The sequence below is a fragment of the Martes martes genome, assembly GCF_963455335.1.
Source record: "Martes martes genome assembly, chromosome: 4".
In the NCBI taxonomy this organism is placed as follows: Eukaryota; Metazoa; Chordata; class Mammalia; order Carnivora; family Mustelidae; genus Martes; species Martes martes.
This window is the reverse complement of record NC_137891.1, coordinates 37211637-37230162: the sequence shown is the minus strand read 5'-3', so window position 1 is coordinate 37230162 and position 18526 is coordinate 37211637. Positions and strand designations below refer to the sequence as shown.

Sequence of the window (18526 nt, the reverse complement as noted above, 5' to 3'; positions counted from 1 at the left end):
CAATCATGTGTTCCTAATCTGCAGACCAATTTTTTTATTTAATATTCTATCAAAAACCATCATCAAACATTTATGGATCCTCTCTGTAGCATGCCAGGCTCTCCTGTACTCCTTAGTGGTACACAGAAGCCACGTGATATGGCCCAGTCCCTCTGGCAGTCCTTCACCTGGTAAAAGAGACAGGCTTGTGGCAGCTGCCCATTACTGAGTATAAACTGTATACCAGGCACTGTGCTGACCTCTTTAGACAAATTAGCTCATTGAATCCTCATACTCTTGAGATCAAATTTAAATCCCTATTTTACAGATGAGGTTATACAACCTTAGAGAGGTTTGTAATTTGTCTAAAATCATACAGTCAGAAAGCAGTGGACTTGACCCACATCCATCTGCCTCTAAAGCCTGTAAATGTTTTAACACTATCTAATAGTACCACTACAGAACATTGTAGGTAAAAATTGAAGTATGTGTAAAGTGTTAGGATCGCCAAGCAGGAAAAGAATGAGAGAACAATTTTCAGACAAGTTGCGTTTGTTCTGAGTCTTGATGGGATAATCTACCCCGGCTCAGGAGGGGTACTCCAGACAGGGAAGTAGCACCCTAGAGAAAGAATGGATGAAAAGGATATAGTGTCTTCAAAGAACAGGACTGTGTTGTTTTTGCTTCATATAGTTCATATTGGACTTTTATTAACAATATGCATCTCCTTCAGCCACTTAAAAATCAATAGGCAAGAAGTATTTTTAAAATTTTAATGACTGTTACATTATTGTCTTGAATTAGTTAACAGCCCTTTAACATTTTCATAAGCAACTCATGAAAATTTGTACCATGTGGAAAAATGATACTTTATTTATTGATCAAATTAAAGCAAAGCCTAAGAAATGATAAGCAATGCCCAGGGGGCTATTTTTCCATTGATGGTGCTAATATAAATTAATGTTGCCTTTTTTGGAAGGGTGTTAACAATATTGGTAACCTTAAACTTTCTTATAACATCTACCTAATAATTCTACTTCTAGAAGCCTGTTCTAAGGAAATGTTAGATGTTTTTCATAGAGATTTTTTGTCAAAAAGTAAAAACTGGAATATCCAATTATATGAAAATGGTTGAACAAATGTTCCCAACACTAATTATTATGCAGCTTTTTCAAACAGCTATGAAGAGTAATTAGTATATGCCAGATCGGGGTACAGTTTGGCTCTATGGTATGATCATAACCAAACAGGGGCTAGAGGGGGAGCACCTTTGCACAGGTGGGGAAGAAATGCTGAAAGTGCACTAAAATATTACCATTGGCTATGTTTGGTGATAAGACTGTAATCAAGAGGATTTGGGCTTTTTTTCTCAGATTGGCCATGATTTCTTAGTAATGAGTCTGTTTTACTTGGAGGAAAAAGCAAGTGAAACATCTAGCGTATCACAAACTGATGGCTGGGAAGACCTAGGAAAGGGAAGCCAAAGAAGCAAAGTAGAGATCTCGGGGCTGTGTGGCCACCAAGTTGTTCTCTGTTCTCCATGGAGGGAGTGGTTAATGGAAAATTTTGAAAACGAGTAGCCTTTAGTGCACAAAGGAAAAATCCACCTTCAAGGACTTTACTTACTTATATTTTGCTTCATCACTTATGTTTACTCTTGTTCCAAGTCCTACTACAGAGGAAAATAAAATTCATTTTGAATAAAATAATTTTATTTTAGTTTTCTTTGTCCTTCATAATTTAAGACTGCTGACTTTTCCCTCTCTTTCTTCCTATCCAAAATCTTACAAATTAATTCTATAATGACAAGGGCAAACAATATAAACTACTTCTGCCTAAAATATCATTTAAACCAATAGTAATAATGATTTGGAAATAGTTTATTGCACTACTTGAAAAATGAATACTAACATAATTCTTTAAAGAGGTATTTTTAAGTATATACTACTGTTAGTCCAAAAAAAGGAAGTCTGATTCAAAATAGACTCCAAAGTCTCCTTCAACAGTAGAAACGTAATGTGATGCTTTTTCCCAAGTATTTCCTTGGCATTTTAATATGAATAGTTTTTTGAACGGTCCCTTTGTTTTTATGATCACTCTGGTACAAGTTATGCTAGGGTCATTTTTAACATATTTATAACACCCTTTATATATAATAACACTTGGAACGTAACCAGTTTAAAATACTTTCTTTCTCCTTACAGATTTCTAGACAAGAACAGAAAAAAACAGATATATTTGATGGAAGCATGGCTGAAACCTCCTCCCGGTACAGTGGCGCTCAGGATAGTGGAATCGGCAGTGACAGTGTTAAAATCCGAATAGTACAAATAGAACAGCACAGCGGTACCAGCCAGCATCGCATCGCCCGTCCCTCACGCCAGTCATCAATCGTAAAAAATCTCAATTTTATTCCCTTTGACATATTCATTACTGCAAGTAGAATCTCACTAATGACCTATTCCTGTACAGCCATACCCAAATCAAAATCGCAAGAGCATAAGGATAATGAAAAACCAGGCAAGAGTTCATTAAATCTCCCAGAAGTTGATTCAGATGTTGCTAAGCCCAGCCAGCCATGTATTTCTACCGTAACAGCGGAAGATCTCTTGAGCCCCAGCGTAGCTTTTCCTTCGGGGAAAAAACTAGGGGTCATCTCTCTTGAAAGTCTTCATGCCGCCACAAGGTCATCTGCTAGACAAGCACTCGGTATAACTATCGTTCGGCAGCCTGGACGGAGAGGAACTGGTGACTTGCAGCTGGAACCTTTTTTATACTTTATTGTGTCCCAGCCTTCTCTGCTTCTAAGTTGTCACCACAGAAAGCAGCGAGTGGAAATATCCATTTTTGATGCTGTGCTTAAAGGGGTAGCCTCTGATTACAAATGTACAGGTAAGAGCCTTCGAATTTACTGGAGTGCTAATAACTACTACTACCTGGTAAGTTTTATTCCCAACATGTCAAGATTGATCAAACAGAAAACAGCTGGCAGACCAGACAAGACTTCTTTTCTCCGCGGAATACGTAAATATGTAAAGTTCACGTCCCACAGCTGAATCATGTTTAAGTAAATGTTTGAAATGTATCGAGGTTTAGCCTCAGCATTCTTACCGTGTCTCTGAATATTCATTTTTTATTTCAAGAGCTGAATGAAACAGGAGTTCTTTCTGGCCTGTAGAAATGCTTAAGAATTTCCAGTGATTGGGAAGTCAAGCTTTTTTTTTTTTTTTTTATATTAATACCCCATAGGTATGCTTTTCATATTAATGCAGCTGTTCAGGTTGAAAAAAAAAACACCTTAGAAAATGGAAGTTTATTGTTTTGGTATTCTTTTAATCTAATCAGCTTGCTTAACAGTGTTATAGTAAATGTATTTGAGAAGGTTTATTAGTAAGGTAAGATGGTTTAAAGATGTTTATTACATGTATAACAAACACATTTATTTGTCGTATCGACCAACTGGCTCTTGTTTCTCCATCCATACCTTTCTTATAACCAGAGAGAATCCTATATTATAATAATTATATTGAACTTCTGAAGTTTGTTGCCTTTTAAGAGTAAGAAAGTGATCAGGAGTTCAGATTTAAAACGTGTTGGCTGTTAAACAGCAAGGGCCAGTGGAAACAGGGTCAAACAGGGTATAGAGACCTTTTCCCTGAGTTAATGTAGAATTAGAGATTCGGCTGGGAAACTGGAAAAGGTAGTTGGGCCATCTAAGATTAAGTATTGGAAGAAGGTCCTAGCAAGCTCAGGTATAAATCAGGCATTTTATTGCTATCAGGTGGTCCCATCTAGCAGATGGAAGCCAGAAGTGAGGCATTTGGAGAATCCGTCCAATCTGGAAGTCAAGCTGGTTCGTTTTTGGCATTAAGGAGAACCATTTTACACGGCAGGCTCCTGGAGAGTAGGTGGCAGGTGTGGGGATCAGGATTCATTTCAGCCCAAGGAAGTAAGGTCAAAGGGGCCCTTGACTCTTGCTGAATCATCGTACAGGTCCTCTACTTCAGAAAAGAGAAACTAAGCAGCTGCTAAGGAAGAGCAACCTAGGGTTACCTCCTAGATGGCCTGCTCGCCCTCTCTCCATTGATGTGCTGGAACTAGCTCAAACTGGCTTGCAAGGGCCCACTGTTAAATTTTTAGGAACTTTGAAAGACAGTTGTTAAACCACTGGTAGTTTAAATCGGCCACGGTGAGAATATTTCTGCCACATATATTGGCAAATGCCGTCAGTCAGCTCTCCTGCTGTTAAACGTTAAACGTTTACCAGCAGACACTGCCTCCTTTCCTCAGACAAGTCCTCGTTTACTGAGTGCCTACAATGCAGTGGGGACTTCAGGGGCACTGAAGATGGGCATGGTGCTGAGGTTGATGTTTTATATCATTCAGAAACACATGCCTGTGTACCTGATACGTGTTTGGGGGTCTGCTCAGCATTGGCCAAAACTAGGTGCAGGAATGGAAAAATAAATCCGAATTCCAGGGCCCTCCTGAAATTCTTTCAGCTGTCGTTGCTTGTAGGTAGGTGGCTTCACTGACCTCTACTAGGAGATACTAATAACTGAGTTCAGCAGAACTATCAGGACTCATATCAAAGATGTGCAGTTGAATTATAATTAGTTCTTAGGCTGAAATATTATAGTACTTTTTGTTTAAAAAAAAAAATCCTTGGGGGGCGCTTGGCCGGCTCAGTTGATAGGACATGCAACTCTTGATCTCAGAGTTGGGAGATCTCTACACCATATTGGGTGTAGACATTACTTTAAAATAAAATCTTTTAAAAAAATAAAAAATATATTTTAAAAAAGTTTTAAAATTCTTGTATATAGGCCAACATGGAACCCAATTTCAGTAGATGAAGCTTAGAGTGAAGGTTATGAGCCAGTTCACTACAGGGGGTTCCATGTGGGAGGAAAAAGACTCCCATACCTTCTCAGGAGCATCCTTTGCATAATATCCTTGTGGATGCCTTTCTCTACACAAAGTGTGTCTACTTGGACATGTACATTATCCAAAAAGAGTTATCAGTATAAATGATCACATTTCTAAAAAATGAATTTCATGATTTGGAGACATTCATCAGAAAGTAACTAATTAAAATACAACAGTGAAAAAGACTGAAGAAGCAACTAGCACTTAACTAAGTACTCGTTCTGTGCCAGACATTGTACTAACTTCTTCAAATGCATTATCTCATTTAATCCTTTTAACAGCTCTATGGGAAATGTTATATATAATCCCATCTTAGAAAAAGGGAAACTAAAGTTTACAGAAGTTAAATAACATGTCCAAGATTACAGACCTAGGAATAAACAGAGCTAAAATTCAAAACAAGATTTGTTGGATTCCTGAGTCTGGTCTCATGAAGCTAACTTTCTAAGAAAGGTCTGGAAAAAGTTTATAAGTTAAAAATGAAAGAGGTGACGTATTATATCTTTCTTCAGTACTTATACTCTTTTATTTATTGAGATAGAGTACAGTATTATATTACTTTGAGGTATGCAGCCTACTGAGTCAACATTTGTATACAGTATGAAATGGTCACCACAGTAAGTCCAGTTAACATCTGTCACCTTGTAGAGTTAGTACAATGTTGTTGACTATATTCCCTATGCTGTATATTTTATCCCCAAGACTTAACTTATTTTGTAACTGGAGGTTTGTACTTCTTAATTTCCTGCACCCATGAAGGCCTCCCCTCTGGTGACTGCCCATCTGTTTTCTGTATCTATGAGTCTGGGTTTTGTTTTGTTTCGATCCCATATATTAAGTGACATTATATAGTATTTTTCTCTGTTTGACCTATTTCAATTAGCATAAAAACCTCAAGGTACATTCATATGTTACAAGTAGCAAGACTTCTTTCATTTTAATGGCTGAGTAGTATTTCAGAGAGAGAGAGAGAGAGAGAGAGAGAGAGAGAGAGTGTGTGTGTGTGTGTGTGTGTGTTGTATACACGTGGTAGCTCTAACTTTTTGAGGAACCTTCATTCTGGTTTCTGTAGTGGCTGCACTAATTTCCATTCCCACTAACAGTATACAAGTGTTCCCTTTTCTCCACATCCTCACCAACAGTTGTTATTTCTTGTGTTTTGGGGAATAACCTTTCCCACAGGTGTTAGGTGATACCTCATTGTGGTTTTGATTTGCATTTCCCTGATGATTAGTGAGGTTAAGCATCTTTTCATATGGCTGCTGGCCATCTGTATGTCTTCTTAGGAAAAATGTCTCTTCAGATCCTCTGCTCATATCTTAATCAGATTGTTTACTTTTTTGTTAAATTATACACGTGTTTATGTAATTTGGATATTAATCCCTTATTGGATATATGACTTAAATGTCTTCTCTCATTCAGTAGGTTGTCTTTTCAGTTTGTCAGTCATTTCCTTTACTGTGCAATAGCTTTCTAGTTTGATATAGTCCTTTGTTTATTTTTGCTTTTGCTTCCTTTGTCTTGAGTCAGATCTAAAAGACATCACTAAGGCTAATATCAAGGAGCTTGCTGTCTATGTTTTCTTCTAGGAATTTTATGGTTTGAGGTCTTATATTTAAGACTTTAATTCATTTTTAGTTGATTTTTATATATGGTGTAAGATAGTGGTCTAGTTTCATTCTTTTTGCATGTAACTGTCTAATTTTTCCAATACCATTTATTGGAGAGACCATCCTTTCCCCATTGTATATTCTTACCTCCTTTGTTGAACATAAATTGAACATATATGCATGGGTTTATTTCTGGGCTTTCTATTCTAACCCTGATCTAGGTATCTGTTTTTATGCCAATGCCCTACTGTTTGTTTGTTTTTTTAAGATTTTATTTATTTATTTGACAGATCACAAGTAGGAAGAGAGGCGGGCAAGGGTGGGGGGGCAGCAGGCTCCCCACTGAGCAGAGAGCCCGATGTGGGGCTCGATCCCAGGACCCTGAAGCCATGACCTGAGCTATTAAAAATTATTAGAGGCTCAACCCACTGAGCAACCCAGGAGCTCCCCCTGCTGTTTTGATTACAATATTTTTGTAGTATGGTTTGAAATCAGGGAGCCTGATACTTCTGGCTTCGTTCTTCGTTCTCAGGATTGCTTTGGCTATTCATGGTCTTTTGTGGTTCCATACAAATTTTGGGATTATTTGTTCTAGTTGTGTGAAAGAAGTCATTAGGATTTTGATAGTGATTGCTCTGATTTATAGATTGCTTTGGTGGTATGGGCATTTTGATAATACTAATTCTTCTAGTCTCTGCACATGGAATATCTTTCCATTTATTTGCATTATCATTAATTTATTTCATCAATGTCTAATCGTTTGCAGTGTACAGGTCTTTTACATCCTTGGTTAAATTTATTCCTAGGTACTTTATTCTTTTTGATGCAATTGTAAATGAGTTTGTTTCCTTGATTCCTCTTTCTGCTACTTTCATTATTAGTGTATAGAAACACAATACACATACATTTTTATGTATTAATTTTTTATCCTGCAACTTTCCTGACTTCATTTGTTACTTCTAATAGTCTTTTTAGTGGAGTCTTTATAAGATACTGTTCCACTTTCTTCTTTCCTCTGTGGCTTCTGATGAGAAATCCATAATAATCACAATCATTGTATCCATATATGTAATATGTTGATTTTCTCTAGCTGCTTTCAAGATTTTTTTTCTTTATATTTGGATTTCTATGGGTTGATTATAATGCATCTAGGCTTGATTTCTTTGAATTTATCCTTTTTGAGGTTCTCTGAGCTCCTTAACTCTGTAACTTTATGCTTTTTAAAACCAAATTCAGAAACATCTTAGCTATTATTTCTTTAAATATTTTTCTGCACCAATCTTTCTTCTCTTCTTTTGAGGACACCAACATTTAACATTTTATAATTATTCCAAAGGTCCCTGAGACTCCATTCTTTTTTTTTCTTTTTTCCTACTTTGTTTCTTTCTTCTCTGTTCTTCATATTAAATAATTTCTTTTGAATATTCCAGTTCTAAAATTTTTATTTGGTTCTTTTCTGTAGTTTCTCTTTCTCTTCCAAGAACTTACGTATTTCCATTCGTTTCAAGCATGTTTACCTTACCTCCTGAAGCATAGTTATAACACCTACTAGAATCTTAAATGCTGTGTCACTGCCGCCATGGCCCAGCCTAATTACATTAGCTACCCCCAACCCCCCCCCCGCCCCAACTACTGTGCCCACCCTTGGGGCAAAACCAGGAGAGAGAAAGAAATATAAAAGGCAGGGCACCTGGGTGGCTCAGTGGGTTTAAAGCCTCTGCCTTCAGCTCAGGTCATGATCCCGGGGTCCTGGGATCGAGCCCCGCATCAGGCTCTCTGCTCAGCAGGGAGCCTGCTTCCCCCTCTCTCTGTCTGCCTCTCTGCCTACTTGTGATCTCTCTCTCTCTGTCAAATAAATAAAATGTTAAAAAAAAAAAAAAAGAAATATAAAAGGCAGCAGGTTTTCCTATGCCCTTGAAACTGCAGGAACCTTGTTTCCCAGACACAAGGACTTTTGGCTGTTCTTGCCGTCACTGTGCACCACAACCTAAGACTCCCTCACAAAGTAGAGAAAAGAGGAAAAACAAAACAAAACAGGAAACTCATCACTGTAGGGGTCACATCTGCAAGTTTGACTGCCCTCCCCAATCTACATTGTTCTCGTTTACTTTTCGAGTTCTCGGGCATTTGTTTTTTGTATTTTTTCTTGATTGTAAGCAGCATGAGAGTTAGGTTGCAGTGAGCTTATTATAATTCTGGCTGGCACCAGAAGTCCTGCAATTGTAAAACAATAAAACTGTTTTGTAGACTATTTGCCGAGACATGGTTTTCTGAGAAACCTAATACAGGGTTTCCTCCAAAAGTGATACTTCAATATCTTTACATCTATGAGCACAGATCAATTAACATATTGTAATGAATAAACTACTTCCAGGGGATTGTCAGCATTAGCTTGATTCTGCCCATGTCACCATTAAGCAAAGAACATGTTCGGATACTCAGAGGGTGGTAATTGTGTTCTTTCTCTGTGGTCCTGAGGGATATCCTTTCAAATATTATAAGATCAAGTTAGAAGTTAGAAGTGCTGTGAAATTCATTGTCCCTCATGTAAGTCTGCCTTCTCAGCACATGTGACTGATACGTACGTGTGTGTGTGTGTATATATTATATATGCCATTTATGTACCTACCTGTTGAAAAACCTAAATTCTATGAGAGGCTACCCAGAACAGATGGTAAATGGAATCTATATTTGTACCTATCTCTACACCTTTTTTTTTTAGAAACCTGAAGTGAAACAGAAGTGATGACATTTACTTATAATTTTGAAAGATTAATGAAGTATAATCCCAATCCTCATAATTTAGTGATCTTAAATTATGCCAGCTTTACCTGTAAGTGTATATTTGGTGGCTTGTTTATACCTATAAGTGTATATATAATTTTAAAAATGGCAGATTATCTAAAGCCTAAATTATCAACTTGAATTTCTTTTATGACTATTAATATTAATATCCTGTGCATGATCTACCATCTAGTCCTGGTAGATAATACGTCTGTGAGTCAACAAGTTCCTTTTCAAAATGTGAAAATAATGTGACAGTGGGCTTTCCCATGTCCTTACCTGGAGCAACCTCTAACAGAAATGAGATCTTCTGCCAGCACCTCTATATGCAGCAGCTGTAATATTGGCAGTTCTCATTTAAGTAAAGATGTATGTAGTTGTTTTTAACATAATCGTATTAGTTATGTTTATAAATATTTAAAATTTGGTATTTATTTTGTTTTAAGGTAATGCAGTCCAGATTTGAAATTGCCTCATATCTTGACTATGCAGCCCAGGGCAGACTTAAAAAGTCATTTTTCTTCTTGTTTGTTTGGGGCTTTTTGTTTGTTTCTAGAGAAATGACTGTGCCATCTGGTCAGTTGTGAAGGATTTGAACCATTCTGAGGGAATTTAACTAACCCCCACACTTCCTCAGCACATAGTCAGTTAGTCCGGTAGCTTATTACTCATCGTGTAACAGGAACTAACCAATTTGAAGACAGTTGCTTCAGCCATCCTGCAGCTTCCTTACCTTCCTGTAATTTTTCAAACATCGGCTAGACTAAAATACAGAAATTAAACTTGATTAGAATTTATACTGAAAGACCAGGTAATCATATATTTCTGGGTACGACAGAAGTATCCACAACATGTTATCTATAGTATGGGATACTTTCCACATTTTAAAGTCTTATAAACATTACATATATGACTTCAGATCTAATCAAGAGGCAAACATGGAATAGAGTTCAATAAGAGTTCAAGATTTGGAGTCAGTCAGTCCTGAGTTCTAATCCCAGCCTGGCTTCTTAACAGCTATGTGACCTCAGACAAGTTATTTAGAATAGGTGGTTAACACTTATCTAGAATAGGCAGAGAACAGTGGTAGCAACCTTCTAGAACTGATGTGAGAATTAAGTGATATGTATGGATGGAGCACTTAGCTAAGTGTGTAGCACAGGGCTCCAGGAATGTTAATATTGCCACTGTTGCTTTTATCATCATTCTTAACATCTTTAAGTTGAGTTTAAAATAGTGGTTGTAATTAGCCAAAAGAAAAATTCACATCATTTTAGTACAATTTATGGCTATTGTGTAGTTTTGAAATTTTCAGTTACAGTAATTGGCTTCTTTATCCTTTCATGAATAGGTCTGCAAAAAATGTGCCGTAGACATCTGAGTAAACCAACAGTTGGAAAATCATAAACTGCCTTCTTACACCTCATAAATCATATCTTAATTTCATTTAGTTATTGTGACTTTAAGAGAAGGATTGAATTACATGTCTCTTTAGAATTAAAGGTTTTGCTAATGTCTCTGGAAAGGCTTCGAATTAACCTGTGACTTTAATGTCATAATGATCACAACTTGAACATTTATCTGAAAATTTAGCTGCTGGGAACATTTCTTGCTGGCCAGTAATATGAAATGAAATTATTACTTTGACAGAAATCAGCAAGTAAGTAGGTCTCATAAGTGAGAAGAACTCTAGTGTATCACTCAAGGCGAGTTGTAGGGAGACTGTTACATAGGAAGTTGACCCCAGTGAGCAGGGGGAATTAACATATGGCAAAGGATATTGGAATGGAAATCAGAAATTTTGGCTTTTAGTTTTGGCTCTAATACCGAGATTCTTTGATGCAAATAAGTAAATTTCTTGGTATCTTAGTTTCTTTATATCTAAAATGGGTTTAATAATACCTGGTCTTTGTAGTTTCATGGTTTAATCTTAGCTCCAAATGAGATATTTGTGAAATGCCTTGGAACTATGAAATATTATTCAACTGCAAGTGAGGACTTCTGTAGTTATTAAGAGTTGAAGGAAGAGCTTACTAGACCTCACTTTTTGAACATGAGAAAGACTACTATCCTGGCCCTTTTGGCATCCATCTCAATCATCAGCATTTACGTAAAATGAATGAGAAATAGGAGGAATTATTTAAAGCCACTGAATTAACTTTCAATGCTACAGAACTCAGACTTTGCTCAGAACAGACAAAAGGCTATTAGGATTAAGTTGAAAAAAAAATATATATATATATATAATCAAATGTCCTGTAAAACATCTGAAACCCTCATTAGAATTTAACATGAAAGTCTAAAGCCATACCACCCTGAACATGCCCCATCTTGTCTGATCTCGGAAGCTAAGCAGGGTTGGGCCTGGTTAGTACTTGGATGGGAGAATTTAACATGAAAACAACCAAATAGGAAAGAAATCAAGACTACCACAGAACAGCATAGAAAATAAATTGAAAGGAATTCGTTGAAATGATACTTCACATATTATCTGCTGGTTAGCATCATCAAATATAAATAATGTAGTTCCTCATAGCAAGATATGGAAGACTTGGTTCTAAAAGTAAGAGCCAATGGGCACTGATGATCACACACATTTAAAGCAGCCACTTTAATCCTTCCTCTTCCTCTTTCCTGGGCTCCAGGCCTGGGATTTCAAACTAGGAAACTTCCTGTTCCCCTTCCCGTCACATCTTACGAGACACATGGTACAGAGCATAGGCCAAATGCCTGGGTGTCAGCAAGAAGATGGTGGCACTTACCTCGCATCTGCAGCAATTTAGAACTGGTTTCTTGATTGATTTTGTTGCTCTGACATTGAGTCTTGACTGTGTTTTAAGTATCTGGGTTCCTTCACAATTTAATTTTCAGGTATTTTGAGGATTTCATGGACTACATTTGCTTCCGTAGCTACATTTAAAAAAAAAAGGAAAAGAAAAAGATAGCCATTTAAACTAAGGATCATGAAATAAATATAGAAAATATGAGAAACTCAGTAAGCCTGTATGTAGCTTTGCCTTTTTTTAAATAGATGGTGGTCAAAAGGTGTCTGTTCTGATTATGACCTCTCACTGTAGGGAGAGACACTTCCAGCCTCTGAGTACAGGTAAACCAAGCACACTAGTGGCTTCTAGAAGAGACTCTTTTGGAGCTTTAACAATATCAATTTCATAGGCAGAGGAAAATACATCTGTAGATGCTTTTCTTTAAATTTTATTCAAGTTCTATTAAGAAACACCTTTGTGTATTCTTGGCTTTGCACAAAAGGATTAAGCTAAAAGACCATCTAGGAGCATCTTCTCAGTGAACTTGGAGAGAGGATGAGAGAATAGGGAATCTCTCTAAGACCTCACCTACTAACCTGCTTCTCTTTTAGGTACTTTTTCCCTTTCCCCTTGACAAGCTGTTAACTCTGCTTGATCCTCTTTAACAAAAGAAAGCTGTGTGAAATTGAAATTCTGATGCACTGACCATTGTTTATTGAACACTGAAAGTGATTTTAAAGTGTCATTCCAATCTTTTCTTGGTAAAACTTGATATACCCAGATACCTTACTAAAAGGAGTCTCGAACTCCTGGTTTAAAAAATGGAAAGGAGTCTGTTTTGGCTTACAGATGATTTACTTCCTTGATTCATACATAGGCCAGATATTTCTAAGGGATGGAAAAGAATGTAAGACTATAATTTTGATAATTACCAGAACCCAAGGGAAATTTTTAGGTCAATAAGTTCTCCTCAGCCAGGAGTATTTAATGGAGAAGTGAAATACACTGACTAGTATTCTAAACCTAAGTAGTTATTATTTTAGGAATTAAATATAAATAAACTTACTCTGTTTTTTAAGATCAAAATTGGATATAATTTCCACTAATATACAGTGTTTTATTTTTTATCTGTTATATTCCTCTTCAGATCAGTGATAAAAAAGATTTTTCAAAATTACAAAGTAAAAGCAAAAACTGGGAGGAGTAGTAGGCATTGAAAGACACTGCATACACATACTCCTCTTTTCTTTAAAGGTTGTGTTTTAGAAACGAAATAGTGACTGTTCGTTGAAATCTTACCATGATGTGTCCCACACAAACCATGTTACACATATTATCTGATATAATATTCTCAACAACTCACAGCCCATTATCCCCATTTTTGGAAACTGAGAAACTGAGACTCTGTGAAGTTAAAATTAAATTTACCCACTTTAAGGAGTCAGGACTTAAACCCAGATCTGTATGCCTCCAAAGTTCATGTTCTTTTCATTACCCTGAATTTTCTACTGTTTTATAAACTGATGTAAACTCTTCTATGGATCAAAATGTGAAAAAGCTCAATAAAAGTGGGGCTGTCCATGTTCAGTAAGTCCTAGGTCAATGGCAATCTATTTCATAAACCTCTTCCATATGACAGTATCCTTTCACCTGCTGCTTGTCCCTCAAGAGTTCATCAAAAGTCACTTAAATGTTATTTCATAAACATAACAACCCAGCGTACCTCAGGCCGAAGAGAACCAGTCTCCCTGAGCAGCCATAGATGTGACTTTGGCCTGGGCTCATTAAGTATGGCAGTCTGCAGCATGCTTGCAACCATAACAGGTCATTGGAGACTTTGCAAAAAGCGAATAGAATCTAGTCTAATTTCTTTTAAAAAACAAACAGTAGATCCTTTTGGACTTTGTGGAACTAATAAAATGAAGACAGAACTAAATCTTGAGGCTATTTGCAGTGCAACATCATACAAGCATTTTATGCTTCTGAGGAATTGTACTGTCAGAAAACTCAGTGCAATATGGCATTGGAGCAAAAAGTTGCTGAAATTTAAATCTGCAACAGTAGCTTAGGGAACACATTAATTTTAATCATAATGATTTAGGGATGGTAACATTAGCATCAATAGGATTAGAAATTAAAGCATGATGTAATTTCAAAAGTTGTTATTAATATTGAGCAGGATTTTGTTACCCAGGATTGCCAGCAGCAACAGGATCAGATTAATCAGATGAATACAGCAAGAAGCTAATACTGAGAGTGAAATGGCAAACTATTTACTTACTGGAGAAGACATGGTTAAAATGAGGGATGCCAAAAGGCAATTAATCAAATGTTTATTTTTCAGTACTCATCCGCCAAATTTCAATTAATAACATTTTTTCCAGAAACACAAGTTTACAAGAACTTCCCACCAAAGGAAAATTTTGTGTCCTTGACCTTGCTCTGTATTTGTGTTAGCATTCATTTTCTGCAAAAATGTAAAGGACAAAGGTATCATGAGACAGTTGAATCAAAGGGGCAAAAGCATTATTGCAACTATAGTTAATTGCATCTTGCACAACAAAATCTTTGCCTGGAACTGTCAGGGAAATCACCACTGGGCTAACCACTTTTTGCCTGCCTTAATCAGCCTACTTATGGAGATGTTCTTGAGCACAAAAGTGGCCAAGGGAGAGCAGAAAGAGGCACAGATTATCAACTTTTGTAAACCTAAGACTGATAAAAGTAACTGTTGTGGAAGAGGGAGAGAGTGAGGAAGAAAATAAAAGAGAGACTTAGCTTTCAAATAAATTCTTATGGCATGGGGATTTTTAAAAATTCGAAGTTCATTATTCACATGGCGAAAGAAATGAAAACATTGTCTCTGCAATGGCTAACACTTAGAAGTATCTGGTATAAAAGTAGCTGGACTTCATTCAGTGTTAAGTCAATCTTTAAAATGGGGAAATTATCACTGACATCTGTGGGGAAATGTCTTCTCTTTGGGACCTTAGTAAAAATGCAGCTTAGTTAAAAAAAAAAAAAAAAAGCAAACAAACAGAAAACAAAAAACTCCTGCCACACAGTACAACAAAGCAAAGTAGAATAAAGTAGTAGAATAAAGCTTACAAAATCTGTAGCATGCAGCTGTTCTATGAGAGCTTGGGAAACAAACTTTTTGTTAAGTAGAAGATTGCAAAGAAAATAAGAGTTGGTCACACTGAATCATGTTATATTTTATATAATTCAAATATTAGACAAAAACATACTTTGTGAATATTTACTAAGGGTTAAAAATAATAATAATAATGAGCAGCAGTACAAAGACCACTTTTATCAGATTCAGAAGAGGACCTCCCAAGCAGTTAAGTGACATGAAGGTTTGTGAAGAAGAGCAAAGTAATCTACAAACACAAAGAATACAATCTGAAATAAGTCTCTGTGTAAGCTAATAATATCTTGATCCATCTGTGAACAGACTGGAGACTTCCTGAATCTTCTCTTTGGGTGTTCTTTGTGACTTGATATGATGAAGTATTTTCTTTTGAAGGCCAGGTCAACCCAGAAGGAAAACAAATAGTATAATTTTGTCAATACGATTGTCTTGTTGAAGTGAATTCTCATGATTTTGAACAAGATTTATGGCTATGAGCAATTTGTCATTTGTTCTGACCCATTTCCCCCACTCTGCAACTCCTAATAAGATGCCACTATCTAGGGCACCTGGGTGGCTCAGTGGGTTAAAGCCTCTGCCTTCAGCTCAAGTCATGATCCCAGGGTCCTGGGATCAAGCCCCACATCGGGCTCTCTGCTCTGCAGGGAGCCTGTTTCCCTCTCTGCCTGCCTCTCTGCCTACTTGTGACCTCTGTGAAATAAATAAATAAAATCTTTTTTAAAAAAATAAAAAGATACCACTATCTCCTGTTTCTTAGGCTTAGGGACAACAGCATAAACGTGCTCATCGACATCAGCAGGAGTTTACTCTGCCCGAGAGCTTCCTGTGCTCAAATAAATAGGTGTTTGCTCAGTACAGAGAAGAAAACTATCAAAGTCTGAAGGAGATTCCAGTATGAAGTAATCATCCCTATCTGTCATTCTATTTATATTATATTCACAGGCCCCTCTAATCTTAGTTTATCTGGTACTTTCCCAGCTACATTGACCCTGAGGAATGTGTAATATGAATCTCATTTTCTAGACTTGATGATGGAATTAAGGAGAAGTTAAATTGAAGACATTACAGAAAGTCTAAAAGTCATGCCCCTCATCATCTAGCCAGTAGAACATAAGGGACTAAATAGTGACTTCCAGACTTGAGCTATTTCTGTGGGATTCTGACAGACCTTTCTGCTACTACTGCCGCTTCATCCAACCGCTGTGACTAGAGGCATATCCGAAGTAGAGATTTTAGGTAAAACTGGGAGAGTAGACACTGTCCTGTCATACATCAGCATTCATCAACCATGCAACCTGTATTTTCCTGAATATTCCTCATTTCAGCTATTCTGTTCTGTCAGCTCTAAAAATACATCTGTACTTTCAAATCAGTTGTGTAGCCATATTAAACCAACAATATCATTAAACCAGTAATTTGGGGGGGAAACAGTCATTGAAAGTTTGGCACTTTGCATAGATTTCCTAGACTTTCACATTTTTTTAAATTCCAAATTCCTATTCTGCTTCCTACTATTGCCAGTTTGTTTATTCCATCTTCATTAAGTCATATCCCCCTGTAATTGCCCCAGTGCAGACTCCAAGGCTGGGTGCCAGATGGCCAGGCTCTGTAACTTCTATGAAAAGAGAAGCAACCTGCACAAAACCTATCTTCCCTACTTAGAAAACCCTCATCCACAGTATCAGAATTTTTTGCTTCCCCCTTCTATACCTTGATGAACATAGAACATCAAAATATCCTTTGACATGCTTTTTTTCCTCTCCCCTTCACTTCAGTTTTTTTTTTTTTTTAGATGCTTGGTACGTCTTCCTGTTTTTCTCTTCAGCTGTGAATATAGGTCCATATATCATTATATGCTTAGGATCGTCCTAAAGATGATCATCCCCAATATGTACATATATATGTATGCAGGTAGGTGTATTTCTTTAAGGTAGAGTCCTTTGTGTGGCCTTTCTGATTACAAGGGCATGGATATTTAGGATTTTGGTAGACACTCATTTTCAACCTCTCCCCTACTTGTGTAGAAATAAAATATTTACACTCTTATTGACCATACATAGGAAGACCCATTTCTCCTCTTTCTCCCCCATCCAAGATATTATCAATATTTTAATTTATACTAAGCTGATGAATTTAAAAACCTCTTGCTTTAACATGCTTATGGTTGGTTGTCAGGCTGAGCATTTTTTCCTATTTTTAATACAACAGTGCTCTCTAGAAGTATTAAACAGCTAAAGGCAAAAACAAAATGTTAAAAATGTTCCAAGAAACTATAGGAAAATATGTAATCACCTAGGGATAAATCCATTAAATAAAAGTTAATAGATTTTTGTTCACATCTATAAAAAAGTATGCTTGCAAAAACATCAGAATTTATTTTAAGGACAGCTACCATACCAAGAGGAAATACTTTCTACATGTGACAAACATTAACACTCATTAACTAATAAAAAAAAAAAAAAGAGTGAGTAAATATTTTGTAGAAGAAGACTCAAATGGCCAGTCTATGAAAACATGCTTAACCCACTTTGTTTTTTACTATTAACAATATAAAATGGCTCTTATTATGTCAGTACATATAGATCTTCTTGATTCTTCTAAACAATTTTATGGATTACTTTTGTTTATTTAAGCATCAATCCTTTGATGAATGTCTAGGTTGTTTTCTACTGTTTGCTATGATTAGCAATTCTACAGTGTGTGTGCGCACACCCGTATGTGTGTGCATGTGTATGCATGTGTGTGCGAGCTACATAGGCATTATCAATTTTTTAGTCTTGGCCTATCTGATATGTGAAAAATTCTACTTATTTAAAAAAATTTTTCTTTGATTATTACTAAGATTTAGTATCTCATGTTTATATTTTTAAATGTTTATATGACACTTGTTTTCTTCATCTGTTATTTCTTTATTAATTTCTTCATTTAATAATCACTTATTCTTTCCTCTGCCCATTTTTCTCTACTAATATCTATATTGACTGTATGAGCTCTGTATAATGGTATCTCTTTTTTGTCACTCGAGTTTGAATATGTGATTCCTATAACTTGTTTTGTTTATCCTAAGTTTTATTTGCCAGTCTTTTTTACACATCATATGGATATTTCTACATCAATTTAATTCTTCTCTGTCCATTATTTATTTAGTTATATCACTTATGTCTGTTTTCTCTGTTAGGTCATTGTTCTCTCTCTAGATTGTATTCTCTTCAAAGTGAAGAATTAAACCTCCTTATACAGGTCTAGCACATTACCATTTACTTAATAATACTGCTTCTTGATGATGGCTACACAGGTGGGACTCT

The 18526-nt window shown here is 36.3% G+C and overlaps 1 protein-coding gene across 1 annotated transcript in view; it reads left to right on the top strand.

The window, feature by feature from the left end:
• Positions 1–18526, top strand: part of VPS13B (vacuolar protein sorting 13 homolog B) — a 611735-nt gene that overhangs the window by 402056 nt on the left and 191153 nt on the right. Inside the window, exon 25 of the mRNA XM_080801635.1 lies at positions 2184–2871. Coding sequence (XP_080657761.1) covers positions 2184–2871 — 688 coding nt within the window. The remainder of the gene's footprint in view (positions 1–2183; positions 2872–18526) is intronic.